This window comes from Prionailurus viverrinus, chromosome C1 (assembly GCF_022837055.1).
Source record: "Prionailurus viverrinus isolate Anna chromosome C1, UM_Priviv_1.0, whole genome shotgun sequence".
Lineage (NCBI taxonomy): Eukaryota > Metazoa > Chordata > Mammalia > Carnivora > Felidae > Prionailurus > Prionailurus viverrinus.
The window spans coordinates 199960500-199987609 of record NC_062568.1 but is presented as its reverse complement, the minus strand read 5'-3'; the positions used below and the strand labels follow the sequence as shown (position 1 = coordinate 199987609).

The 27110-nt window shown below is 49.5% G+C and overlaps 1 protein-coding gene across 3 annotated transcripts; it reads right to left on the bottom strand.

Annotated features, from left to right (window-relative positions):
• Positions 1–9792: 9792 nt before the first annotated feature.
• On the bottom strand, positions 9793–17009 carry LOC125172728 (group IID secretory phospholipase A2-like). Of its 3 annotated transcripts, XR_007154816.1 has the most exons (6): positions 16943–17009; positions 13614–13758; positions 12826–12932; positions 12248–12624; positions 11767–11875; positions 11320–11413 (listed from the first exon to the last, which is right to left on the bottom strand). XR_007154816.1 is itself a non-coding variant. In XM_047871188.1 (4 exons), exons 1-4 carry the CDS (start codon positions 16980–16982, stop codon positions 11268–11270), a joined length of 438 nt encoding a protein of 145 aa, XP_047727144.1. In that variant the 5' UTR covers positions 16983–17009; the 3' UTR covers positions 9793–11267. The 3 variants fall into 3 exon arrangements, 2 of the variants coding, with proteins under 2 accessions (XP_047727144.1, XP_047727145.1); XM_047871188.1 differs by lacking the exons at positions 11767–11875; positions 12248–12624 and having other exon boundaries at positions 9793–11413; XM_047871189.1 differs by lacking the exons at positions 11320–11413; positions 11767–11875 and having other exon boundaries at positions 12140–12624.
• Positions 17010–27110: the final 10101 nt, after the last annotated feature.

Here is a 27110-nt window from a genome sequence, read left to right as displayed (position 1 = left end):
TAAACAGTTGTCATTTTTTACGATAGAACATTTTCTTACAACGTGTTACGTCTCCACCATTTAAACCCAGTACAACCCCTGTAACTTTGCTACCAGTATAGGCTCTCCTTAACCAAACTTTACCCAGGCTCCTCTAAGCCTTCGTTGACTGGGCCCTGTCCCTGACTCTTGTCTCCAAGAGCAAGAATCAGTTTAGGGAGGATCATTAGAACATGGCTAGGTCTTTAGTGTTCTACTTTCCAGATATCACAAGCTGCTTTTTCTTGCCTTGAAAGTTGTCTGTGCTCATGACAATTTAGTAGACTATACTTTCGTAAACAGAAATGACATATTTATATTTTCTCCTCACCTGCTCCCTTCAAAATTCAGAAACTCTTCTTGAGTATTCTTATTTCCATGGCAATATAATGATTTGCCTGAGTTTCATAAGAATCAGTCCTCCTTGTAACAGATCATCAGTGGAAATGTTGGCTATATAACCGGGACTCTGATGGGCATGTCATATTTGAGAACAATGTGCATAGAATCAGATATGACAAGACAGTTTTAAGAAACTAAGGTTGAATTTATGGAGCCAATGCTCATAAAGGTGTCTTGAAAAAAACTGGTTTGGTACCTGGATTTACTGGGCTCCTAGCCTTACAGGTAAGGAAGATTACTTCCTGTCGGCCCCAGGGATCTTAGGATATCTTGGGGACCTTGAGAAGAGAGGGATTCGCCCAAAACTATGGATACCGAAGGCAAAGTCTGGTGGTGAGCTCCTGGCTTGGCTTCCTAGCTTCCAGAGGCTTCTATGTTTCTAAACCGATATTCCTCATGAAAGGTTCCAGGACAGCAAACTCAGAAAGGCCCATGTGGTCAATCACCATTTTTTGCTGCTCTTATATAAATAATCATGCCAATAATGAGGCCAGAATAATTTTGTAAACAAGAACAATCATGCTTTGATTATCTTTGGTCAAAATGGGGTGTAACCGTAGAAAGAAATTTAGTGTTTTAATGGAAAGCTACAGCCCACCCTTGGGGGTTCTCCACTATCTGACTCTAATTCCCCAGATTCAAGTTTCCCATTGTTCTCCCACCTTCCTGCCCCGGCATCACGGAGAACTCAAGCTGCCATTTTCCCTGATGTCCCGTCAACAGAGGCTGGGTGAATTGATATAAACTTCAGAGAAGTCACAATAGATGGTGTCTGGGCAACCTTCACACCTGCTGTTGTGCCAGCTGCTCTGAGAGTTCACTGGAACCCCCGAGGCCATCACCAACGACACTGGAAGTGAGAGCCAGGAAGTTTGTTGGGTTGACGTTGCTGTCCTCACTCCATCAGGAACACACTTCCAGCCCAACATCTAGAAATCTTCCAGCTGGCTGCCTTCTGATCTCAGAAACTGGGTTCTCAACTACTAAGGTTTCTCTTCTTATACTTTTCACAGAAATTGCTCCCATTTAATACCAGACTGCTCACACCATCCAGCAAATAGCCTCTATGACCAAGGTCTAGCCGATGGGTTCACCGATCCTTCACGAACAAAAGGAGACCAAACAACAAAGTGACTCATGCGGTTCAGAGGAAAGAATCTCTTCTTTTCTTGAACAGGAAGAGGGACCAGATAACTTCACTCCTTGACCAAATTTAGTCAGGCTCCTCTGAGACCTTTTTTGCCTCGCTCTCATTCTCAGGAGCAAGAATCTTGTTAAGTAAGTTTAGCCAGAACCCTCACCCTCAATATCTGATCGCCTTGATATCTTATCAAATTTCCCCCGCCCCCCCATCCTCCTGCAGGTGATGTCTGATCACCCGAGCCTGCCCTCAGCAAGAATCCTATGGGGTCGGTTTAGCCAGAATCCCCCCTTGCCTCCTGATGGACCCTCTTAGCAATTCCACCCCCACCTGCTTCTTGACTGCACATCCCCACATGTCTGTACTGTATTCTGAACTGAGCCCAGCCCAGATCTTGTCTCCCATTGGAACCATTCCTGGTTAGAATCTGCCTTTACCCCTCTAACCACTGCCCAGCTCTGGTTTTCCTTTGACTTTACCTTTTTCTGGAAGATTCCTGGTTATTGTGTGAATTCCTCTGCACTGACTTTCCCACTCAACTTCAGTGCCCCATCCCTCTTCCAGCAAGGAGCTGGGGAGAATGGGAGATGGATCTTCTAGAAAGAAAAGTCACATCTATGGGGCGCCTGGGTGGCGCAGTCGGTTAAGCGTCCGACTTCAGCCAGGTCACGATCTCGCGGTCCGTGAGTTCGAGCCCCGCGTCGGGCTCTGGGCTGATGGCTCAGAGCCTGGAGCCTGTTTCCGATTCTGTGTCTCCCTCTCTCTCTGCCCCTCCCCTGTTCATGCTCTGTCTCTCTCTGTCCCAAAAATAAATAAACGTTGAAAAAAAAATTAAAAAAAAAAAAAGAAAAGTCACATCTCAAACTCATCCATCTGTCAATACCAAAATGATAGATTCTGGGAATTGGCAAAGAACTCATTTGTCAAGTCGGAGAACCCCTGAGGTAGAGAATCAGAAAATTGTTTGGTTGTCATGCCCAAAATCTCTTTGAGTCATCAATTCTAAACAGCTGATTTAATAAATCTGGAATGTTGCACAATCGGTTTCCTATAAATCAAAGTGAGCCAGCTGTCAGACGCTGAGATTACTCAGGTTTCAAATAAACTTGTTGGTTGTAAACCTTAAACCTCTTATTATCTTCTCCAAGGATCTCTTTATCTAGAGACAGTTGTGTTATCATACTGAGCTTCCAATCAACGTTCAAAGTTTTAGCTTACAGACTTCCTTTCTTGTTTTGTAGTTTTATTTATTTATTTTGAGAGAGACAGGGGGAGTACGAGCGGGGGAGGGTCAGAGAGAGAGAGGGAGAGAGAATCCCAAGCAGGCTTTGTGCTGTCAGCACAGAGCCCAACGTGGGGCTTGAACTCCCAAGCCGTGAGATCGTGACCTGAGCTGAAATTGAGATTTGGACACCCAACCGACTGAGCCACCCAGACACCCCCAGACTTCCTTTATATGTAGAATATTCTAGACTTTTTAATATTTTATGCTTTTCAAAGTGTTGCCAAATCCACAATCCAGAATAGGCTCAAAACATCCCATCTTACAGAGTGGGAAACAGAGACAGAGAGAAAGGTGTCCTGTTGGAGGCCCCACCCAAGTTAGTGGTGCCGTGACTTGAACCAGCTTCTCGGATCCTGAAGTTTGGGCGAGGCCCCCCCCCCCCGCCATGGCAACGGGGACCTCTTGAGGGCTGGGATTGGAACTTCTTTATGAGCCCCACTGCCTCGCCTGATGCCTGATGTGATAGAGCAGATCCCAGTGTGGACGGTGTCCTAAGGGTGCTTCACCTCTTCATTCAGGTTCCACTGAATCCTCGTATTAATGCACAAAGGAAGTACTATGAACACCCCATCCTGTGTGTGGAGATACCGAGGCACAAAGAGGTCAAGGAGCTTGCCCAGGAACCACAGCTGGTAAGCAGAGCACAAAGGGATGAACCCCACCCTCTTTGCCCAGGAAAGGTGTGCTGAATCAATATGGCTGGTCCCTGCTGAAGATGATGCCCAGGCAAGGTTTCAGTTCAGACCTTGGCCAGCCTGCCTGCTGTCTCAGGAGGGGAGAGTTGCCAGTCACTGGCACCCATAGGCTTCCGGGGCCTCGCAAGCCCCAACGACAGTCATTGGTGAGGTGGCTGAGGAGGGGTCCCTTCTCCACGGCCCGCTGGCTAATGCCTTATATAGAGCTCCAACAAGCAGGCCTGGCTGAGGACAAGCCCTGGGAGAAGGAAAGAAATGTCAACAACCTACCAATGTTGCTAACATTCCTTCAACAATGAGCAGGACAACAACTGCTATGTGTCCCATGGGCTGGTCTCTACATGCCGGACAGGGTGCAAAGTGGCTTCCGGGGGTCTGTCATTTACCCCACAACACCTCATGTGGAAGGTATGATAATTCCCATTTTATAGGTAAAGAAACAGGCTCCAAGAGGTTCGGTGGCTTGTGCCCAAGATCCTACACCCTGGAGTGAGGAGACCCTAGAGCTGGCAGACCTTGTGTGTGGGACCCTGAGTCCATACTCTTGACTACTTAACTATGTTAGAGCATTTCTCCTGCTACCTTTTTCCATTTAACATGAGCTTTTTCACCCTGACCACTCTGATGTCAATGGGGACTTGCCGGCCAATGTTGGTGAAGAAAACTTTTCCCCTACCCTTTTAGGTTTATCCCATGGGGGCCTGCAAATTAAACCAACAAAAGACAGGTTAACAGGAGAAAAGGTGCATGATATTTATTAATATTGACATGCATAGGAGTTCCCAGAAAAGAAAACTCAAAGAAGTTAGACTCAGAGGATTCCTTTTTAGCAAAGAAAAAAAAGGTTTGGACTTCACGGGACGTAATAGTAAGTTGGGGGAAGATGACCAGATGCTATATGGAGGAACTAATGGAAGAAAGGCTATTTTAGAAAAGTCTGTTTATGCAAATCAATCTTGGTGGTGGCTTCCCAGCTTTGATGATAAGAGCTGCTCTTCTCTCCAAGTAGGAGGGTTGGGGGCACCTTCCTCATAGGGAAATTTGTGTCCTGCTTTTAAGCAGATAAGGGGCGGGCAGAGAACTCTTTCTGCATCTGTCAATTCTTAATTGCCTTCAGCTCAAAATAATTCTTATGCAAAGGGGCATATTCTGAACCCGTTTGAGGCCCCGGGACAAGAGAGTGATGGAAGCCAGCCTAGTGTGGGGGTCTCCCAGGCCAGTCCAGCCACACCATGACCACCTGCCCCCGGGCTGTGCCTGTGCTCCCCCAGAGCAGTCCCTGTGTTCTGCCTCCCTCGTCTCCAGGACCTTCTACAGCATAGCCCAGCTGGTGTCTCCCGCCCCACCCCCACCCACCTGGCTTGGGACTCCCCAAAGAGGACAAACTGTGCTGCTCACAGACTGCCTGACTTGTTCTCTCTCCAGTTCCTTCCAGTTCTTCAGAATGCATCAAGGCAAAGGTGGTCTCTGTGTGGAGGCTGGGCGTCCTCAGCACCTCTCCCGTGCGTGCCTAGTTCACCCAACTATTGACTGTGCACTTTTTCTCTCCAATTGGAGTTTAAAATTGTTTTTTAATTAATTTATTTATTTTGAGAGAGAGAGAGAGAGAGAGCAAGGGAAGGGCAGAGAGAGAGGGAGACACAGGATCCCAAGCAGGCTCTGTGCCCTCACAGCAGAGCCCCACTCCAGGCTCGATCTCACGACCATGAGATCATGACCTGAACCGAAATCAAGAATCGGATGCTTTCCCGACTGAGCCACCCAGGCACCCTTCCAATAAGAGTTTTATTTTCATTGCATTGATTTTTATGGTCACCGTCTGTTGATGACAAGTAATACTGGCTTTCCTTATACCAGAGTGGAATTAATTTCCTTCTCAGATAAATTTACTTGGGTTAGGAAAGGTTAAAAAACAAAGTAAATTGAAATATTAAACCAAGTGTCTGGAAGGAGGTGTGTCAAAGGCTGGGTTTGGGAAGCATAAGCCTCGCCATTATCCTATCTGGCAGTTTGGAGTAGACTCAGCGGAAAGAATGGTGCTTGCAAGGAGTCTGATCTAGAAGGTGGGACGTCAGGGGCGCCTGGGTGGCCTAGTCGGGTAAGCGTACCACTCTTGATCTCGGCTCAGGTCATGATCTCACGACTGGTTTGTGAGTTTGAGCCCCACACCAGGCTCTGCACTGACAGCCCAAAGCCTGCTTGGGATTCTCTCTCTTTCCCTCTCTCTCTGCCCCACCCCTGCTCGCTCACCCTCTCTCAAAATAAATAAAAATAAAAACTTAAAAAACAAAATAGAAGGTGGGTCTCCAATCTTTCAGCCCAGTGAGTTGCGCTGGCCCAGGATCGTTGGTTTATCAGGCTGGTCAGCCCCACGGTGGGCCATGGGGACAGATGGCCTGCATCCTTTTTGGAGTATGATCCTGAGCCAGAGACAGAATCTCCAGCAGACCTGGTTAAAAATACAGGTTCCCGGGCCCCATCCTAGACTTGCAGAATCAGACCTTCTGGGGGTGGGGCCCAAGAACCTGCATTCTGAACACTCTCTGCCAGGGGATTCTTGTCCTCTGTGAAGTTTCAGAACCACTGCCTTAGGGAGCACACCATCTGGGCTGGAGAGGGTGGCACCCGGCGATTCATGGGTGCCAGGCCTCTGCCGCCTCTCGCAGAGTGAGTTACTGTGGGCGAGATATTTTACTTCTCAGAGCCTGTTTTCGTCCCCTGGAAAAGAAGGTCAGAAGCCACACCTGGCAGGGGCACCTGTAATAAGGTGTAAATGAGAGAATGTATTAGCAGGTTCTTAGGAACTCCAAGCCAGCTGGGGAAGGGGCTCTGGAAGACGCAGCCCACCTCCAGAAGGATCTTTGACCCCAGGGTCTCCTGGGAGTGGGGGAGTGTTCTTGGCAGAGGGAGGGGGACTGATTTCTTTTTTTTTTTTTTTTTAATTTTTTTTTCAATGTTTTATTTTTATTTTTGGGACAGAGAGAGACAGAGCATGAACGGGGGAGGGGCAGAGAGAGAGGGAGACACAGAATCGGAAACAGGCTCCAGGCTCTGAGCCATCAGCCCAGAGCCTGACGCGGGGCTCGAACTCACGGACCGCAAGATCGTGACCTGGCTGAAGTCGGACGCTTAACCGACTGCACCACCTAGGCGCCCCGGGGGACTGATTTCTGATAATTCTGAGGGAGGGGCTTTCCAATCTAAGGTCAACAAATGGCTGGATGAGTAAGTGATTAAGAAAACCAGCAGAAAAGGGGAACAGAGAATGAAAACAAGGCAGGGAGACTATCAGGGTGGGAGGTGGTTGCTTTAGGTTGGGAGGGCAGGGACCTTTCTCTGAGGGAGTGACTGCCAGCTGAGCTCTGGATGACAGAAGGAGCCAGTCTTGCTAAGAGCCGGGGAAGAAGGCAGTCCTTCCAGGAGAGACCCCCAAAGCGAATGAGGCTTGGCCAGGAACCTAAAGCAGAGACAGAAAGGAATCTTTCTCTGACATACTTCGTGTTTTCACAAACTATTTTAAAATCTCTTCTCTTTTTTTTTTCCTCTAAGTTTATTTATTTTGAGAGAGTACAAGTTGGGGAGGGAAAGAGAGAGAGAATCCCAAGCAGGTTCTGCACGGTCAGCACAGAGCCCGACGCGGGGCTCGAACCCACAAACTGTGAGATCATGACCTGGGCTGAAGTGGGATGTTTAACTGAGCCACCCAGGGACCCCTAAAATCTCTTCTTTATTTCAACTGGGAAAAAAATAGAGGAGCCCCCCCGCTCCCCAAGCTCTAGAGCCAGCCAGGCCCTCACTCCCATGTGTCTGGGCTGCCTGGGTGAGGTAGGCTCTAGACCTGACTTCAGTAGTGAGCAAGGATGCTGTGCACCCCAAGCCAACAACCCCCAACCCCCCTCCAGGGGGCACTGGCACAGGAAGCAGGGTGCAGAGGGGAGACAGGAGCCCCGGCCCCACCTGCACATCCCAGAGACAGGGTCGAGCTTGGGTATTTGGATAGAGGCTCCTGCTGGAAAAACAGGCAGAGTCGTGGAGAAAACAGCTGCCCATCGTGCCCCTGGGCTGGGCCCCCACCCCCTGGAGGTGGCACCCTGGGTCTGGGTGGCCTGGGGATCGGATCGGTGGGTGGTGGGATTAAGCGCTCTCAATGGGAGGGCAATATCTGAGTGCCACTGTTATTGTTGGTACAATTATCACTCACCAGCCCTCTCCCCAGGCTTCCTGCCTTGCCACAACCACCCTCACCTCCTCATCCCGGGGTGTGGCTCCTCCCCACCTTGGGCACCCGGAGCTGATTCACCAAGTGTCCCAGTAAAGAGTGTGGGAGGTAGGGTGAGACGCGGCCCTGGAGCCAGAGAGGACTGGGTTCGAGTCCCGGCCCTGCCACTTATCAGCCAGTGACTCACCCTTCAGTTTCAGTTTCTGCACCTGGAAAATGCAGGTGACAATGCCCATGCCCCAGGGAGTTGAGGGAAGTGGGTGAGTGGGCACCACATGTGTTCAATGTCAGGTCTCGGTGTTGGCTCCCCCTCCACCCCCCTCCGGGTTGTCCTTCTGTGATTCTGACCCTGGAGGGAACAGGAAGCACAGTGACTGTGTCCTCCTGTCTGCCTCCTACACCCAGGGCTGCTGGACAGATGCAGGTGGAGAACAGAAGCTGCTTGTGAGCCTCTCCTTCCTTTGTGCCTCTTACCCAATTCCGGGGATTGGAAATTGGCCCAGAATGAGAACCCACAGGGTGGGGGGTGGGGAGTCTTGCCTTACTCTGGGGACTCAGTCCTGCTGCCCTGAAACCCCATCTGTCCATCCCACCTCTTGGTTCAAAGTCCCAGGTCTTTACCAACCTGGGATTCATTCATTCATTCATTCATTCACTCATTCATTCATAACAAATGACTGTTGATCACCTGCTCTGGGACCACCAGGCCCTGTGCTAGGTGCTGAGCTCACACAGGGACAGCCCCATTCCTGACCCAGCCCTAGACTTGCCCACCCAACACTATGCTATCGACAACCCTAACAGCTCCCATTCTAGTGGCTACGTGACACTCGGGGGATGTTAACCCTGTCTCCTCTCGAGGGTACATAAATCCTGAGGAATCTAAACCGACCAGACTAATCCCATCACCTTGAGCCACTATGGCTTAGAGTGGCCAGTCCTGCTGGGAAAGTCTGCCGGATGGTGGCGGTAAGGCTCATTGACAACAGACATGAAAGGGACAGTGTATTCTCTGCTGGATGTCTTCGTGTCCAGGCATGAGTTCTGGACCACCGCTGCTGTTCTGAGCCACCCAGGGGGCAAAGCAGCACAGTGAGAGTGGCCAGAGCAAGAAAGAAACCAGGTACTGAAGACATCACCAAGCCACTAAAGAGCCACTTTGCCCCTGGACTTCTTGTCATGTGAGGTTGTAAATGCCCTCATTGGTGAAGTCCATCGAGGCATAGGAAGCTTCCTGACCAGTACAAATGGGATGCGGAACCAGGGAGCGGGGTGGGGGGAGTCTGGGCTGGAATCCGGCTGTGGGACCTCAGAGGTTGCTGTCCGTATTCTGAACCTCAGGTTGTAAAATGAGGATAATAATGGAAAATAACGCCCATCCTTTGCCAACACTGAAGCTGTCACTATCACAGGGGCTCCGATGTCACTATCACAGGGGCTCCGATCGACAAGGGGGGCCGCCAGCTCTTGAACAAAAGAACATCGCGAGTCAGGATCTAATGGAAAGGGCTGCGCAGTCGTGTAGACGGCGGAGAGGGGAGCTGGGTGGAAAGAAGGGGGAACGTCGGTTAACATTTACAGGGGCGTTACCGTGTGCCAGGGACCGTGCTCACCATTCATATGCATCAGTCTAGTTTAACATGCTGACCTCTGACCTCCTCTTATTTCCTCCTTAATTTCAGCTCTACTTTGCATGTGAGGAAACCGGGATTCGGGAGGCGAGTCAGTGGTTATAACTGGCATTTGAACCCAGCGCCCATGGTTCCTAATTCCTATTACCCAGCCTCACATGAGACACTGAGCTTCATGTGGAAGGAAAAGTGATCGGTCAGCTGTTTCACTTATGTGTGTCACGGCTGGAGAATGTGGGTGGCTCCAGCCCTGTTGCTGGAGACACAGCTAATCACATACAAATGACAGATCGTGGATCCTTAGATGAAGAAGGCCATCCATCCCTCCATCCATCCGTCCGTCCATCCATCTGTCTGTCCCAAGTCAGTTTCCCCAGAAAGCTGAGCCTGAGACAGGATTCTTGTGCAAGTGAGTGATTTACTGAGGGCGTGTTCTCAAGAGAAACCTGTGAGACAACAAGGGGAACAGGCCGGGCCAGGGTACAAAGCTAAGCAAAGAGGTGTTCCAGACATCTGGCCTCAGCCGGATCCCACGAGGAGCTCTGGGGCATGCAGCATGTCACCCAGGTGGTCCTGCACAGAGGCGGGGTCGGGCAACGACACCCATCTGGCATCACGCTCTCTAGTCACTGGTTAGAGGTGGGAAGGGTGGGAGGGGTGGTAGCTCCCAGCAGACAGGTAGGAGAAGGAGACAGATGTGAGCACAGAGCAGCCAAACATCTGGCTTAGCTGGGGGTTGGGAGCCTGGGCAGGGAGGGCATGTGGGTGAGGCACCAATAACACCTGCCACGACCTCCATCCATCTGTGATGGGCTCATTGGTCCATAAGCATTAATTGAGCACCTATTATGTCGGGGAGCAGAGGAAACAAAGATGAGAGACATAGCCTCCGTCCTCCAGGAGCTCCAGTCTGGTTGGAGGGGTTCAGAAAAACCCAGATATTATATATCACTCAAGGTAAAGCTTGGTAAATCGCAGCCCCGTAAAGTGCTATGCGGGTTTGGAGGAGGGAGCGAGCCCTTGGAGCCGGGGAGGAGTCAGCCAGGAGACACTTCCATCCCCAGTAGCCCTTGGACCCTGAGGAGCCTAGATGGGGATCAGCCACCTGGGGACAGCAGGTGGAGCATTCCACAGAGGTCCCAGCCTGCGCAAGCACCTGGAAACAGGAAAGGACATGTGCGTGCAGACCTAGGCCTGGAACAAGAGGACCGGGTGGCTTCAGCTGGCCCTTTGCTCGAGAGGGATCCGGGGAGCCCCTTCTTGGTCCCGGGCACTGCTTTGGGCACAGGGATGCAACTGAATCCAAGATAGTCATGCGTCCTGCCCACGAGGACCTCCCCGCCTAGTTGGGGAGAGTGACGTATGCCAGAGAGCACAGGTCCCAAACTCCTCGACAGGCCCTCTCCCGGGGTGGTGGAGGGCTCTGGCGTTTTAAGGAGTAGAGCCATGTGGACAGAAGGATCAACACTACCCTTTAGGCCACCCCGGCTGCAGCACGGACAGTGTGTCAGAGCGGGTGGGACTCAGGCAGGAGGCCCGGTGGGTGGCAATGGCAGAGGGAACCTGCCACACCACGGTCCCCAAACCCCCACCCCTGACACCCGCCGCTTCAGCTCCAACACCATCCCCCAGGCGCCTCCTGGCCGCGGCTTTTCCTCCGATCTCAATCCATCCTCGGAAGAGACAGCTGCCAACTTGGTCGGGAAGGTTTCGAAGGTCCAGGAGCAAGGTGGAGGAGGGTGGGGCTAGGTTGAGACCCTCCCAGGCTGGTGCAGGGGGTTAGATACTGAGGGATGTCAGCAGTCCCACGGGACTTGCAGCGCTCAAGATGCTGAGGAACGGGGCAGGGGGCGAGGAACAGCCGGGCAGGCTCCTCCTAGCACGTAGGGGTCTGGCCTCTGCAGTGGGGCCGCCAGTAGTGACGCAGGTGTCTCTTGTAAGTCTCCAGGTTCCGCTTCAGGCAGAAGGCAACCTCCTTGTCACAGGCACACAGCTGCTGCTCACACCAGCTGCCCTTGTCGGCTGTGAGGTGGAGGAGACGGGAGCTCAGTGTCCGTCCCTTCCCGAGGCAGAGGCGGGCGTGGGTCTAGGGTCCCTGGGGGGAGTTTCTGGAGGCCGCGCAGGGGTCGCTCAGCTTTAGAGTCCCATTCCCAGCCGCTTCCTAGGCGCGTGACCTTGGGCACAAATCGTGACCTCCCTGAGCTCTGTCACTCCATTAGTTACTCATTCATCCCTTTCATAAGCGATTGAGCGTCCATCCCGTGGCAGGGCCCTGGAGGGACAGGACTGACCAGAATGGACACAAGGGGTTCACACTCCTGGGGGAGGGGGCGGGCAGCAGGTATTAGAGGACCACAGAAAGGAATAATACATACTGTTCCTCTCGGAAGTAAGAAATGCTGCAGGGGCTCCAAGATGGCAAAGTAGGGGGATCGGACTCAGTGTCAGGAGCCATTTGAGCTGAGATCGGAAAGGTCTGCTCCCCTGTGGAAAGCCAGGGTGGAAGGTGGCGGAGGGTGCGGGGGGTGGGGCATGTCCCAGGCCGATGGAACTGAACCCGCCGAGACAGAGGCCAAAGGGACCTTGGCGCACCAGTGTCATTATCTGTGCGTGGGGGTGAGGGTAAGAGCTGCCTTGGGGCTGCTGGGAGTATTAGAGAAGGCAGAGCACTCAGGACACAGTAGGTGCTCAATAAATGTTGGCTATGATTGTTGTTGTTATTATTAAGACTTTAATGAGCGGGGACTCTGGTGTGATGAGCCCACGTGATTCCCAGCTCAGAGCGGCCGCCTCCCTCCAGGCGTGGACCCAGGGGTGGGGGTGGGGGGACCTGAGGTCTAGCCCAGGCTCTGTCACCTGCAGCAGGGTGACCCTGGGCCAGCACCTCTTCGCTCTGGTCTCACTTTCCTTGTGTGCAAAATGGAGATCATCAGGGTGGCGCAGCTCCTGGCCGGGTTGCTCTGTTAACTCGCGATAACAACGTCAGTTGTAACAATGACATCAGTAGTCCGCGTGATTTATCGCGCACGCGCTGGGCAGCAGGCATGTGCGAGGCTCATTCTGTCTGCTCTCATTTTAGTTCTTGAGTTAACTTTAGGGGGTAGCACACTGTTATCCGGAGTTTACAGAGGCGAATACTGACGTTCAGAGAGGTCACGCAATGTGTTCAAGGTCACACAGCTGGTTGATAGCGGCTCTGGGATCCCAGCTGAGACCTGCCAGCCTTCCAAATCCTAAAGGGGTCAAAGCCCTCATTGGACCTCTCCATACTCCCACCCCCGTTCCCCCACAGCCCAGCTACTATCACTGGGCACATGAGAAAAACAGAGAGGGCGAGCAGCTTGTGCCTTGTCACACAGCACACGAAGACAGTTAAGTGCCAGAACTCCCTTCCTCAGCCTCTGACTCCAGCCCCGAGGCCCCGGGGCACTCACAGCACTGGATGTCCCCCTGGGAAAAGGTGTAGTCATAGTTGTCTGTGTGGATACGGCATCGGTGCTGCCTCAGGTGAGCGTAGCAACAGTCATGGTTCTGACAGCACCTGGAGGGAGAGGACAGGGAATGGGACAGTCAGGGAACACAGCTGCCCCAAGAGTAGAAACCGACTGCCCACCCAGGAAGAGTCAAGGCCTGCGGGGCTCCAGTCTTTATGACCACACAAGCTGACACTTAGTGGGTGCTTTCTAGGCACCAGGCATTTGTTTTATCCATGAATATTCTCTCAATTTCCGCCACCACCCTATGACAGAGACACTGGTACAATGCCCATTTCACAGATGAGGAATCAGACTCAGGGAGGTCAAGCCACATGCCCAAGGTCACACAGCCTGTAAGTGGTGGGTCAGGGAAGTGACGCCCGGCCTGGATGGCTCTGGTCTCTCCTAGTTGATTCCTGGGGTTGTAGTGAAGCTTGAAGGAGATAATGGCAAAAAGAGGTAGGCATTAAAAAAAAACAAATAAACCAAACCAGCAGGGAGCCTGTGTGGGTGTTATCACTAGATCAGGGCTTGGAAGTGCAAGGGGGGCCTTCAGAGACTCTGCAGAACCAGCTAGACGGCAAGGTCCAGGAAGGCTGGAGCCGTACCCGGCCTCAGCAGGGCTCCCAGCACACGGCATAAAACGAAGTCGAGGAATGAATGCGTGAGGGAGCAGGAAAGGGGAGAGTCCCGGGGTGGAGGCAGGACAGGATTGCCACCCGCAGTCCTGTCTGGGAAGGGATTACCAGTCCGAGGCATCTTTGGGTTGGCCTTTGCCACCAGGTCCGCAGTGGCAGCCATAGGGCCAATAGGAGAAGATGGGTGTTTTTCTGGTCACTTGTTTGATCATCTTGTTCAGGTTCAAGATCCCGCCCTGGGTTGGAATCACACCTGCCAAAGAGCCCGGTAACAAGGAGAGGATATGAACGTCAGAGGAGGCCGGTGGGACACACGCCTGGCCCTTCTGCCCTGCTGGACCGAACCAGTGACATTGGATGAGAAAATGACAGGGGCGCCTCGGCGGCTCAGTCGGTTAAGCGGCCGACTTCGGCTCAGGTCATGATCTCGCGGTCCGTGAGTTCGAGCCCCGCGTTGGGCTCTGTGCTGACGGCTCAGAGCCTGGAGCCTGTTTCGGATTCTGTGTCTCCCTCTCTCTGACCCTCCCCTGTTCATGCTGTCTCTTCCTGTCTCAAAAATAAATGAAACTTAAACTTTAAAAAAAAATAAAGAAAATAAGAAAAAGAAAAAAGAAAATGACAACAACCACTAGGTTTATTAAAAATATGGTGATGGTGGGGGGCCCGGGTGGCTCAGTCGGTTTAGCGTCCGAATCTCGGTTTCGGCTCAGGTCATGATCTCGCAGTTTGTGGGTTTGAGCCCCGAGTTGGGCTCTGCGCTGACAGTGCAAAGCCTGCTTGGGATTCTCTCTGCCCCTCCCCTGCTCGTGCTCTCTCTCTCTCTCAAAATAAACAAACTTAAAAAATATATGTATATATATATACATATATATATAATATAATGATAATGAGGGCTTATTATGGGTCTTTTCATGTAGTAATTTATTGACTCTGTTCAACCCATGAGATAAATACTGGGTTTTTTTCAATAAATAAACTATTTTAGTATATTCTAGATGCACAGAAAAGTTGCAAAGAGCTACAGAGCATTCTTATACACGCCTCACCCAGCACCCAGTTTCCTCTGATGTTATTATCAGCTTACATAATAATGGTGGATTTACAGGAACTGAGAAACTGGCATTGGTACAATGAGAACTACCTTTAATGCCCATTTTACAGATGAGCAGATTGAGGCTTAGTACCTTGCCCAGGTCACAGTGGCCGGTACATGGAGGAGCCAGCACTGAATCCCAGGGCAGTTTGGTGCCAGTCACTGCCTCTGCCCTGAGTTCCCCATTCTGTAACAGGAAGACACCCTCCTCTCTGCACCCGCCCCTGCCCCGCACGTCCCTTCCAGAAAGCCGCACACTAACGCCCTCTCAAGGCTCACCTGGGAAGGCAGTATGATTTAGAAATCAATGATTTTCATGGATATTTTTCTTTTTAGTTCTAATTGCTGCTGGTTAGAATTGACCGCAAGGGGATTTTATTTTACTGGGGGAGAATGCGTTATGTTGAGACAGGAGGAATAAAATACATTAAGTCGAAGGATTCAGGGGAGAGCCTGGGTGGGGGGGGGACAGACGAGCTAAGGAGACTGAGGTATACATGTGTGCAACCTCGAGAGACGATTCAAGAAGACAGATGGGGCCGAGTCTCAGGGGTACCGGGCCCAGTGCACCCCTTCGAATGACCTCATCATGGACCTCCCCTCCATTCCCTGCTAAATGGTGTTATAATGAAAGCTGTGCATGCAAATGAAGTAAATAGTAAAGTGGGGGGCAAAGCCCAAGTTGGGGGAGGTAGAGGTCGGAAGAGGGGGTTTGGGAGGGGCTGGTGCAGCGGGCCAAGGGCAAGATCCCAAACCAGCTGCCTTGGGTTGCAGCCAAAGTGACTGGTGGGTATCTGGTCCATGCAGGCCTGCTGTGTGCCCAGCGTGTCCCTCAATGCGCAGGAATCCACGTTGCCACTCCTGTCTGACACGGTGGCTCTGGCTGTACAAATGTTTAAGAGAAACCTTGTTAAGCTTTGGCGGAGCCAATGACTGATCTCGGGCCCGCTGGAATCCCGGATGCCGTGCTAAAGAACCTGGAGGCAAACCGTTGCAAGGTGAGTGACCACCCACCTTGTGGGTCAGCAGGGACCTGGCTTCAGAATCTTGCCTTTCTGGTGTCCCTCGTCCCTCTTTCTGCCCTAAGCCTGGCCCTTTCCACGTCAGCTTAGGAATACACAAATAAACTCACGCCGGAATGGTGCATTTCTCCCATGCTGGGCCAGGAGTACATTTAGCTTTGATTCAGAAAGCTTTTGGATGGTAGTCTCATTGCTTCTGTAAGTGAGGCGGGCCCAGCCCGGAGACATGGCGGGACCCAATTTGCGGTTACGAGATCTTTGGCGAACTGGCTTAGCTTGTCAGGAATTCCTGTCCTGGTAGCTGTTTCTATCCTTAGCTTCCACCAAGAGGGCTGGACCCTTTTCCCCCAGGAGTGAGCATGGCTAACGCCTCATCACGCATGCTCTGCGTGTTAAGCTGTTGCTTGCTTGCTGTTACTTACACCTGCTAAACATTTTGGATACATTTTCTCATTAGAGACCCAACAACTTTATAAAGAGGGTGCCATTATGTCCATTTTGCAGGTGAGGACATAGAGAGGTAAGGTGACTTGGCCAAGGTCAGACTGCCAGGAGACAGTGAGCCAACAGTTGAATGCAGGTTCATCTGTACATTTTGCCTCTACAGTGCATTGTTTCTTTATGTGGGAGAGATGAGTTTCTGTAGCTTGATTGCAATTTTCCTAACGGTTTTCGCTGTAACCCTGGAGATGTATTCCTGTAAAAACTTTGGGAGTCCCAGGATAACAGAAATCCACATTTTAAAGCACAAATCCTCTCCAACGCTACATACGTTGAGATGGTTCGAGAAACAAATACACCCAATTTGCTGGCAGCCACATTTTTACATTTGCTCTGCTGAAGATCGAATGGAAACCTCCCCCCATCTGCCACCACAGTCAACAGAGCCGTCTTCCCAGGTTCAAGGGAGACGATGAACTTGAAAGACAGGCACAGAGTACTGTGCGTAAGCGAAACATTGCTATTATCTGGTCAAAGGGACAGAGGGGCGCAGGGTGGCCTGGGGAGATCCCTTTCTGTAATTTGTGTCCAAAGGGCCCCAGGTGTCTGCTCAGCTGGCCCCAGTGTCTGAGTCTCCAGCTGCTCGTCCTCACAGCAGACCAGAGGCATGCTGCACAGCGTGATAGCCCAGAGCTCCCTGGCCGAAGCCAGCATTCTAGGGGACTAGCCGCTGCTGCTGGCTCCTGGCAGGGATGGAAGGGTTGGGGACTGTGGGGGGGACCAGGGCAGTGGGGATCAGAGCAGAGGACCAGTCTAGGAAAGAGATATCACCTAGTCATACCCCACCTTCCCTTCCCAGCTGTGGGTCCTGCCCCACTCACCAGCAAACACCAGCAGCGTGCACAGCAGGGCAAGTTTCATGGTCCTCGCACACAGCCCTGGAAGCGGCTACTGGAAGTCCCCTTCCACGCAAGCAGCCTCTTAAATCAGGGTACCTGCCCCCCCCCCAGCCGAGCCCACCCCCCGCCCTCCCAGCTCTGGCTCTGGTGTATGCTCTTTCTGTTTCCTCTTTCTGGCCATGGGGAATGTTATTTTTATTTTTAAGATCTGTTTTTTTTTAAAAAAAAAAAACATTTGGATTGCAAAAGGAACACATTCAGTGTAGGAAGTTTGAAAATCAAAGACAATAAAAAATTTTTAAATCATTTATGAATCCATTAAGCACCTTTCACTTTTTTTGATTGAAATACATTTGACGTAAATCATCGTGTAAATTGAAGGTGTGCAACATGTTGAGTTGATACACTTATATATTATACTATGACTGCCAGTGTGGCCATAATTAGTACCTCTATCGAGCACATCACACAACTGTGATTTCTTTTTAGTGGCTGGAATGAAGGTCTAATGTCTTAGCAAGTTTGATACTTACAATGCAATATTGTTGTCTGTATTCGCTAGGCTGTGCATTAAATCCCCAGGACCTGTAAACAATATCTGTCCTATTTCTGACCACCATTTTACTGTTTTTACGAGTTTGGCTTTTTTAAACTCCCCATATAAGTGAGATTATACAGTATTTGTCTTTGACTTCTCTCTCACTTAGCATAAGGTCCATCTGTGTTGTCACAAATGGAGGCATGTCCTGTTCATGGCTAAATAATATTCCATTTTAACATATACGCCACATCTTCCTTATCTATTCATCCACAGAGAGGGACTTGGGTTGTTTCCACCCTTAACATTCTGGCGTATACTCTTCTGGTTCTATTGCTGTATGCACTTTTCCACACTTTTCATGACCAAATTAGAAAAATGTTACAAGTAATACTTTGTAGTCTGTCTTTTCACTTACCCCTATAACTTGAACATATTTCTATGTCATTAAGTATTTTTCTGCAGTAACAGTTTGCAAGACGACCTCGCATTCTTTTATACATCTATGCTGCTTACTTAACGAGTCCCCTTTTGATGGGCATATAGGTTGCTTCCAATCAATTTTTTATTATTCTAGTCCATACAGTAGTGGTACAGTGAAAAAAATCCTTGAGGCTAAATCTCAGTTTGTGTTCAGAATCCTTTCTGTACGACCTATTCCTTAAGTGAACTCTAGAGCCAAAGCACATGCACGATTTGAAGGCAACTGATGTGTGTTGACAACTCACTGTGCACGTCTGCCCCAGTTGGCGTATGAGAATCCTACTGAGGCAGATGGTGTGGACCCAGCCTAAGTAGGGTGGAGGTTTTGGTGACAGGACACACAGGCATTATAGAGACGGTCTCCCACAAACGCTCCACTGGTAACCTTTCAAGATTTAAGGGAGGGTCCAATGGTGGCAAAAATCGGTCTTCTCCCATGCCCGTTGGGTGGCTGTCCGAGGACACAGAGCACAGATGGACTTCTTTGCTACCAGTTCACCCAAAAAAGTGTGCCAGCAAGAGTCTCTGCTGAGAGTTCTCTCTCTCAACTCTACTTTTTCCTTTGTTCCTTGACTCAGTCACCAACTGACCACCTCGTCTGGGAGAAAACAATCTGCACGCAAACTAATTAGCCAGCAAGCAAGCTATGTACGTCTCTGGCATATTCGTTGACATGCCTCCCTCGTGCGTGTTGCAATGGCTGTTCCCTTACACTCTTCCCAATGTGGGATCTCACAGTACAGGCTTCCAGATCTGGGCTCCCGATGGGGTATGTGGGTACCTCCCTGAGCCCCAGCTTCCCCTGATCTGGTTATCATTTGGGCAGGAGCAAAAGTAGCCAGGACCACAGGCCCTTTGTTGATTCCAGAAGGTTTTTTTCCCTAACAGGAGAGAAGAGACGCTATTGATGCCATGAAAAGGCCTCAAAACCGGCTGTCCCAGACGCCTCCTGAGGCCCCAGGGCACACCTGAAAGGCTACGCGTGGGGCCAGAGGACCTGCTTCAAACTCTGGCCCCTTCTTTTACTAGCTGTGGGACCCTGGGCCAATCACTCCCCCTCCATGGGCCTTGCTTTCCTCATTTGCAGATAAGGACAATATGGGGACGAGAGTCCCTCCCCCTTCTGACTGCTGTGGGGTTTAGAGGCCGCATGCATTCAGCACACTGTACCAAGTCCCACCCAGGGAAAGAAAGCCACCACAGCGACCCCAGTGAGGGCCGTGTTGCATTCCGTGGAGGAGGAGAGGGTGGGAGGTGGTGTCCAAACCCAGACCTCCCGGGCTAAGGCTGGCCTCCCTGGTGCTCACGCTGCTTCTTTGCTTAGAGCAAGTTGCTCAACATCGTGTCTTCAACTTCCTCATGTGTAAATGGGGCGAGGACAGTCCGCACTTCGTAGGCCTGTCGCGGGGATTTTTAAACAACATGGCGGGCGAACAGGACTTGGTCTGTAGCTAGAGATTAACAGACGGTAGGTATGGTTATTCCCACCATCATTGTCTTCACTGGCACCATCCCTGCTTAGGAGGACGAGAAAATATCTAGACTTTCCATCTGTATTGTCAAACCTGCTGTAGTCCTATCTACTGTTCCTTCCATAGGAGTGGGTTTTTTTTTTTCTCTAGAAATGTGGGTTTTTAAAAAAATATCTCCTATGTTTCTCTTTACCCTGCTCAAGCTTTCTTCTATCTTTTTTTTTTAATGTTTTTATTTATTTTTGAGACAGAGAGAGACAGAGCATGAGCAGGGAGGAGCAGAGAGAGAGGGAGACACAGAATCCGTAGCAGGCTCCAGGCTCCGAGCTGTCAGCACAGACCCCGACGCGGGGCTCGAACTCACGGACCGCGAGATCGTGACCTGGCTGAAGTCGGACGCTTAACCGACTGCGCCACCCAGGCGCCCCAAGCTTTCTTCTATCTTAAACACACAGAATATAGTTATCGTGTTTTAATGGCTTTCTCTACTAATTCTATCACTTGGGTCATTTCTGGGGCTGTTTCTATCGATTGCCTTTTTGCTGATGGTGACTTCTGGGTCATCCCTGCTCATTAATGTAGATAACACTGGGATGATAAAGCCTCATCTATGTTTAAAGAGCGGTTTCTTGAAAATAGATGTCCAGAGGTGAAATTGCTGGGTTGGAACAGAGAAAGGTTTCAAGCCTCTTCCACTCTGTGAGGTCTGTAGGAATTTAGAACCCCTCTTACCTCTGCTTCCAGCAGCACATGTGAGTTCCCGTTAGGCCTGGTCACTCTTTGGGACTCGTCAGTGAGCCTGTGTGCTTTTTTACTTGCCTGGAGATGGCAAGAAAAACATTTTTTTTTTTTTAAAGTCACTGGGTCATATGGTCAATTTATGTTTAACTTTTTAAGAAACTGCCAGTTTTCTTTTCTTTTTTTTTTTTTCAACGTTTATTTATTTTTGGGACAGAGAGAGACAGAGCATGAACGGGGGAGGGGCAGAGAGAGAGGGAGACACAGAATCGGAAACAGGCTCCAGGCTCCGAGCCATCAGCCCAGAGCCCGACGCGGGGCTCGAACTCATGGACCACGAGATCGTGACCTGGCCGGAGTCGGACGCTTAACCGACTGTGCCACCCAGGCGCCCCGAAAAACATTTGATGTTAGGCCACAATCCATCGAGATCTCCAAAGGGGCTTAGATGCTGGAGGGCAGTTTCTGTTAGGAATAGTTTCCCCTGGCTAAGCCTGTACCAACCTAGACACTGGGTAGTTGTCTCCCTTAATTTTCACAACCACACTATGAAGAAGATACTTTCATTTCCATTTTATTTATTTTTTAAAATGTTTATTTTGAGGCAGGGAGGGACAGAGAGAGAGAGAGAGGGAGGGAGAGACAGAGAATCCCAAGCAGGCTCCTTACTGCCAGCGCAGAGCCCAGCTCGGGTCTCAATCCCATAAACCACGAGATCAGGACCTGAGCCAAAATCAAGAGTCAGACGCTTAACCGACTGAGCCACCCATTTTACAGGTGCAGAAAGTGGGGGCTCAGAGAGGATAGAAACTTGCCCGGGGTCGCATAGCAGGTACGCGGTAAAATTTGGGTTTGAACACGGATCTGCCAGGGCCACGTTTACTCTGTGCCGCGCACTGCTCTAAGTGGTTCACACATGGTAACGTAAGGCAGGTCCTGCCCTGACCCCCATAGTACAGATGAGTCATTGCGCCGAGGGGCTCAGCCATACTTTCTTGCCCTCCGAATACAGATGGAGGTGGAAATGAGGAGAGCTAGCAGAGCCTGGAAACCTGATGCCTCAACCTCCCTGCAGAAGAGAAGAAAGTGGGCCCCCATCTCCTAAGAGGTACCCCCGTGGGGTAGAGCGTGTCCTTCCAGCCAGTGATAGAGTCCTCCCCTACCTGTCCCTCCCTGCAAAGCCCCATTCACTGGGACGGTCCTGTGGCCTGGATCCCACGCATGGGGACCTGCACAGGATATTAGGAATCTCAGAGTCCCCGAAGGTTTGCAGGCAGAGGCTGAAGTAGCAAAGCTGGCTTCCCCAGAGGCTCTGATACTCTGCACAGGCAGGGGGTGAGAAGGGAGGGAGAGACCGAGCTTCCTTCATGGGAGAGTGACCACTTTCACCAGCCAGGACTGAGGGGCGTGGAGACTGGGAGCCACTCCCAAGAGGGCTGAGGGTCGTGCTTATGCTGTTCCTTTGGCTGGGTGTGGGTTATATTGGTGTCCTCACATTGTGAACATTCATTCAACAGCTCTCCACTTTCGATGTGTGTATTTCCCTGTATATATGTTATGCTTCAATATATTTGAGAGATGATGATGATGATGGTGATAAAATTAAATGGCCTCAAACTTCAGCAGGGAGTACATCAGGTATCTTCTAGATTATCCAGGATTCTTCTAGATTACCCAGGATTCTTCTAGATTATCTGATATTCTAGATTATCAGGTATCTTTTAGACTATCAGATACCTTCTAGATTATCAGCTGTCTTCTAGATTATCCAATATTCTTCTAGATTGTTTGATATCTTCCAGGTCATCAGGTATCTTCTAGAGTATCAGCTATCTTCTGGATTATCTGATATTCTTCTAGGTTATCTAATATCTTCTAGATTATCAGGTATCATCCAGATTATGGGCTGAGGTTGTGTAGTAGAAAGAAAACCCCAGCGGGGCGCCTGGGTGGCTTGGTTGGTTTGGTGTCCGACTTTGGCTCAGGTCATGATCTCGCGGTCCGTGAGTTCAAGCCCTGCATCGGGCTCTGTGCTGACAGCTCGGAGCCTGGAGCCTGTTTCGAATTCTCTGTCTCCCTCTCTCTCCGCCCCTCCCCTGTTCATGCTCTGTGTCTCTCTGTCTCAAAAATAAATAAATGTTAAAAAAAAATTAAAAAAAAAAAAGAAAGAAAACCCCAGCTTTGTACCAGCCAGACGTGGCTTCAAATTCTGTCTCAGCAATGGCATTACCTTGATTCCACTACTTTACCTCTCTGAGCCTCAGGTTTCAAATCTGAAAAATGGGGCCAATGACGCCTCCCCTGCCGGCTTGCTGTCATGAGTACAAATGGAATGATGGGGGTTGCAGGCACACAGTTGGTGATTAGTAAATGTATGGCACCAAATGCCCCCTCCTCCCAGGAGGAAAGAGTCTAAACTTCTGACCAAAGCGAGGGGCTAGGCAAACTGACCTCCCCACATGACTCAGGCCCAGAGTCTCTTGTCTCTAAATGATGTAGAGTTGGTGACACACGGGAGGGGGATTTCCACTTTGGCCTCTCAGTTCATTCAGAGTGACCTACACTCAGACTAGTGGCCGCAGAATGTACTTTCAGAATCACTCAAAATCCCCACAGCCAGCAAGCTTTGTGGTGGTCATTGCTGGAAGGTTCCTCCGTTCTCAGACTGGGCCCAGCACCCGCTGACTTCCTCAAGGGCCACAATCAGGCTGGGAGGCGGCAGAGTCTGGGTGTTCAGAAAGAACCGGGGTCAGTCAGGCCTGCTGTGGATCCGGACATCCCATCTGCTTCCTCATCTGTTAATGAGAATGAGGAAAATGAAAATGCCCCTCATCGGGGTTTTAGTGAGGATTCCCAGACACGGGGCGTATGTGCAGTGCTTGGCTCGCACACTCTAAGCACTCAATAGAGGTAGTTAGTGTTGTTATTAACATTAGCTTATGGGAGGCAAATGCCACACTTCCAAGAAATCCCACAGGAAGCCAGCAAATGATTCCACACAACAGGCATTTGCTGAGCACCTACTATGGGCTGGAGGCATGGCCCCTGCTCTGCACCGGGCACAGTGTGGCCCTGAGGCTGGAAGGCAGGGCGGCCCCTCCGGGCATCCGAGAGCCTGCAGTTTTGGGGTGCTGAGGCCTCCACGAACAGCCGTGGTGGTCACATGGGGGAGCAGAGGAGACTAGGAAAATCCCGGGGCTCCCAAGGCTCCTACAGAGACTCCCAGAATTAACAGCAAGGCTTTATCTGGGAAGTTGGGGCTCACGGAGGTTCTGACTTACACAGCCCGGATAACAATCCAGAGCCATTTCTTACCGTTAAGATGACCCACCAGGAGCCCACAGCCTCCGTGAGACCTGGTGAAAGGGATACACCATTCACTCCGTGGGAAATAACACCACTCTGCCTTGCGCAAAGTCTCTGCTCTCACTCCCTCCTCAAAGCACAATTTATAAGCTGGTAATATTTGCCCCACTTACAGAGGGAGTTAGTGGGGCTTCAAAAGGTCAAACCACTTCTCAAGCAGAGGACTGACCAGACCCAGTGTCACCCCCAAAGCTGGTTTTTCCTGATGGGCTGTAGCTGTGGGCCATGTGGACAATGGGTGTTGTTACGGGCTGAATTATGTACCCCCTCCCCCAACTTATATGTTGAAACCCTAGCCCCCAGTACCTCAGAATGTCCTCATATTTGGAGAGAGAGTCTTTAAAGGTGTAATTCAGTTAACACGAAATCATTCAGGTGGGTCCTAATCCAGTATGACTTGCGTCCTTACAAGAGAAGCTTGGGACATAGACAGGTAGAGAGGGACAACCATGTGAGGACATAAGGAGAAGACAGCCATCCTCAAGCTGAGAGGAAGGGCCCCAGAAGGAAACCACCCTGCTGACCTCTTGATCTGCAATGTCCAGCCTCCAGAAGTGTGAGAAAATAAATGTGTGTTATTTAAGCCACCCAGCCTGTGGTACTTTGCTATGGCAGCCTGACCAAAATAACACAGGTGTTAGGAGGGCCCAGAGAGGGGCGCCCGGGTGGCTCAGTCGGTTAAGCATCTGACTTCGGCTCAGGTCATGATCTCACGGCTCGTGGGTTCAAGCCCTGGGTCGGGCTCTGTGTGGAGCCTGCTTGGAATTCTCTCTCTTTGCCCCTCTCTGGCTCGTACTTTCTCTCTCTCTCTCAAAATAAATAAATAAATTTAAAAGAGAGAGAGAGAGAGAGCCCAGAGAAAATAATAGGTGCACAGGCAGGCTCCCTGGAGGAGGTGAGCAGCTGCCCTCTTTATTCTGTTCGCCTCCCCCCAGTGTTCACACACACCATGCTTGCAGTACAGGGATCCGATGTGAGGGACTGGCCTGGTCCTGGGGGATGCTGTCTGTAGACGGGCCTTCCGTGACTCACCAGGCTGAGACACAAGGCTTTGCAGCTCCCGGCCTCTGTTTCCGCCTCCATAAAATGGGAACAATGCCTTTCGAAACCTCACTCCACAGTCAACTGCTTAATGATTAGGAATGATTTGGCAAACCAATCATTACAGATATGTATATAGAAACATTTTTGTTCTAAAAGTAGAAGCAATATGTTTTTCTCATAAACGTCTTTTGTTTCTCTTCAAATCAACTTTACCGAGGTACGATTTACATAAAACAAAATGTACTAATAAAATGTATCAAGTTCAGCGAGTTTTAAAAAAATTTTTCTTAATGTTTCTATATTTTTGAAAGAGACAGAGAAACACAAAGTATGAGCGGGGTAGAGGCAGAGAGAAAAAGACACACACACGCTGAATCGGAAGCAGGCTCCAGGCTCCAAGCTGTTAGCACAGAGCCCATATGGGGCTTGAACTCACTAAGCATGAGATCATGACCTGAGCCAAAGTCAGAGGCTCAACCGCTCAACCGACTGAGCCACCCAGGCCCCCCACTGAGCACCTTTTCTATATGCTAATTTGTCAACCAATATCTTCCTTGGTGAAGTCTGTACAAATCTTCTACTCATTAAAAAAATTGTATTATTATTGAGTTTTGAGAGCTCTTTACATATTTTGGATACAAGTCCCTTATCAGATATTTGCAAATATTTACTTCTGGTCTGTGATTTGTCTTTGCATTATCTTAACAGACTCTTTTAAAAAGCAGAAATTTAATTTTCATGAAGTTCAATTTGTTGTGTTTTTCTCCTATCTATTGTGCTTTTTTTTGTGCTGTACGAAGAACTCTGACTTATCTGACACAAAGATTTTCTCCTGTATGTTCTTCTAGCACTTTTAGAAGCTTAAGTTTTACAACTAGGTCTATGATGCATATTTTTTTTTAATATTTATTTTTTAAATTTTGGTAAAATATACAAAACTAACATTTACTATCCTCATACCATTTTTGAACTCCCTGTCCCTTCCTCTTCCCAGTCCCTGGCCCCTAACATCCTGCTCTCTGTCTCTATGAATCTGACTGCTCTAGGTACCCCGTATAAGTAGAATCATACAGTATTTGTCCTTTTTAGGACTGCCTCATTTTAACTAACATCATGTCCTCAAGGTTTATCCAGATGGCATGTATCAGAATTTCCTTCCCTTTTTAAAAGCTGAATAATACGATCCACTAAAAAAATAGCTTTATTGAAATATAATTTGCATACCATACCATTCATTTATTTCAAGTGTATAATTCAATGTGGGTTTTTTTTTTTTTTGTATATTCACAGTTATGCAGCCATCACTGCTACCTAATTTTCCACACCCTCCAAAGAAGTCCTACTCCTTTGCAGTCACTCCCCAACCCACCCTGTCACACACTCCCTCCCCTCAGCCCTCGGCAGACACTAATCCACTTTCTGTCTCTATAGATTGGCCTATTCTGGGCATTTCATGTAACTGGAATCATATCATATGTGGCCTTTTGTAACTGGCTTCTTTAATTTCACATCATGTTTTCAAGGTTCATCCATGCTATAACATGGATCAATATTTTACTCCTTTTAATTGCTGAATAATATTCCATAATATAGACATGTCACATTTTATGTGTCTGTACATCAGCCGATGGACATTTGGGTTTTTTTTTTTTCCTACTTTTTGGTTATTACAGACAATGCTGCTGTGAACATCTGTGTGCAATTTGTGTGTGTGGGTGTATGTTGTCATCTCTCCTGGGTATATACCAAGGAATGGGACTGCTTGGTCACATGGTAACTCCATGTTTTAGTACTCTGAGGAACTACCAAAGAATTTCCCAAAGTGGCTGCACGGTTTCACATTCCCACAAGCAATGTACGTGGGTTCCAATTTCTCTACACCCTCAACAATGCATTTTATTTGTCTTTTTTTTTTTAAGTTTGTCTATTTATTTTGAGAGCGAGTGAGAGTGAATGAGTGAGTGGGGGAGGAGCAGAGAGAAAGGGAGGGAGAGAGAGAATCCCAAGCAGGCTCCCTGCTCTAAGGGCTCCGTCCATGAACCTGTGAGATCACGAGCTGAGCCGAAATCAAGAGCAGAACTGAGCCACACAGGTGCCCCTTTGTCTTTTTAATTATAGCCATCTTAGTGGACATGAAATAGTGTCACATTCTGGTTTTTATTTGCATTTCCCTACTGACTAATGATGTTGAGCATCTTTTCATGGGATAATTGGCCATTTATTAATCTTCCCTGGAGAACTGTCTACTCAAATCCTTTGCCTATTTTCAAATTTGGCTGTTATCTTTTTTTTTGTTGAGTTGTAAGAGTTCTTTATATATTCTGGACACAAGTCCCTTATTAGACGTATGATGTGCACATATTTTCTCCCATTCTTTGGGTTGTCCTTTTACTTCTCTGTGGTATGGTTTGCAGGAAACAGTTTTAAATGTTAATTAAATTCAGTTTATCTTTTTTTTTTCACTTGTGCTTTTGCTGTAATATCCAAAACAACACCACATAACCCGAAG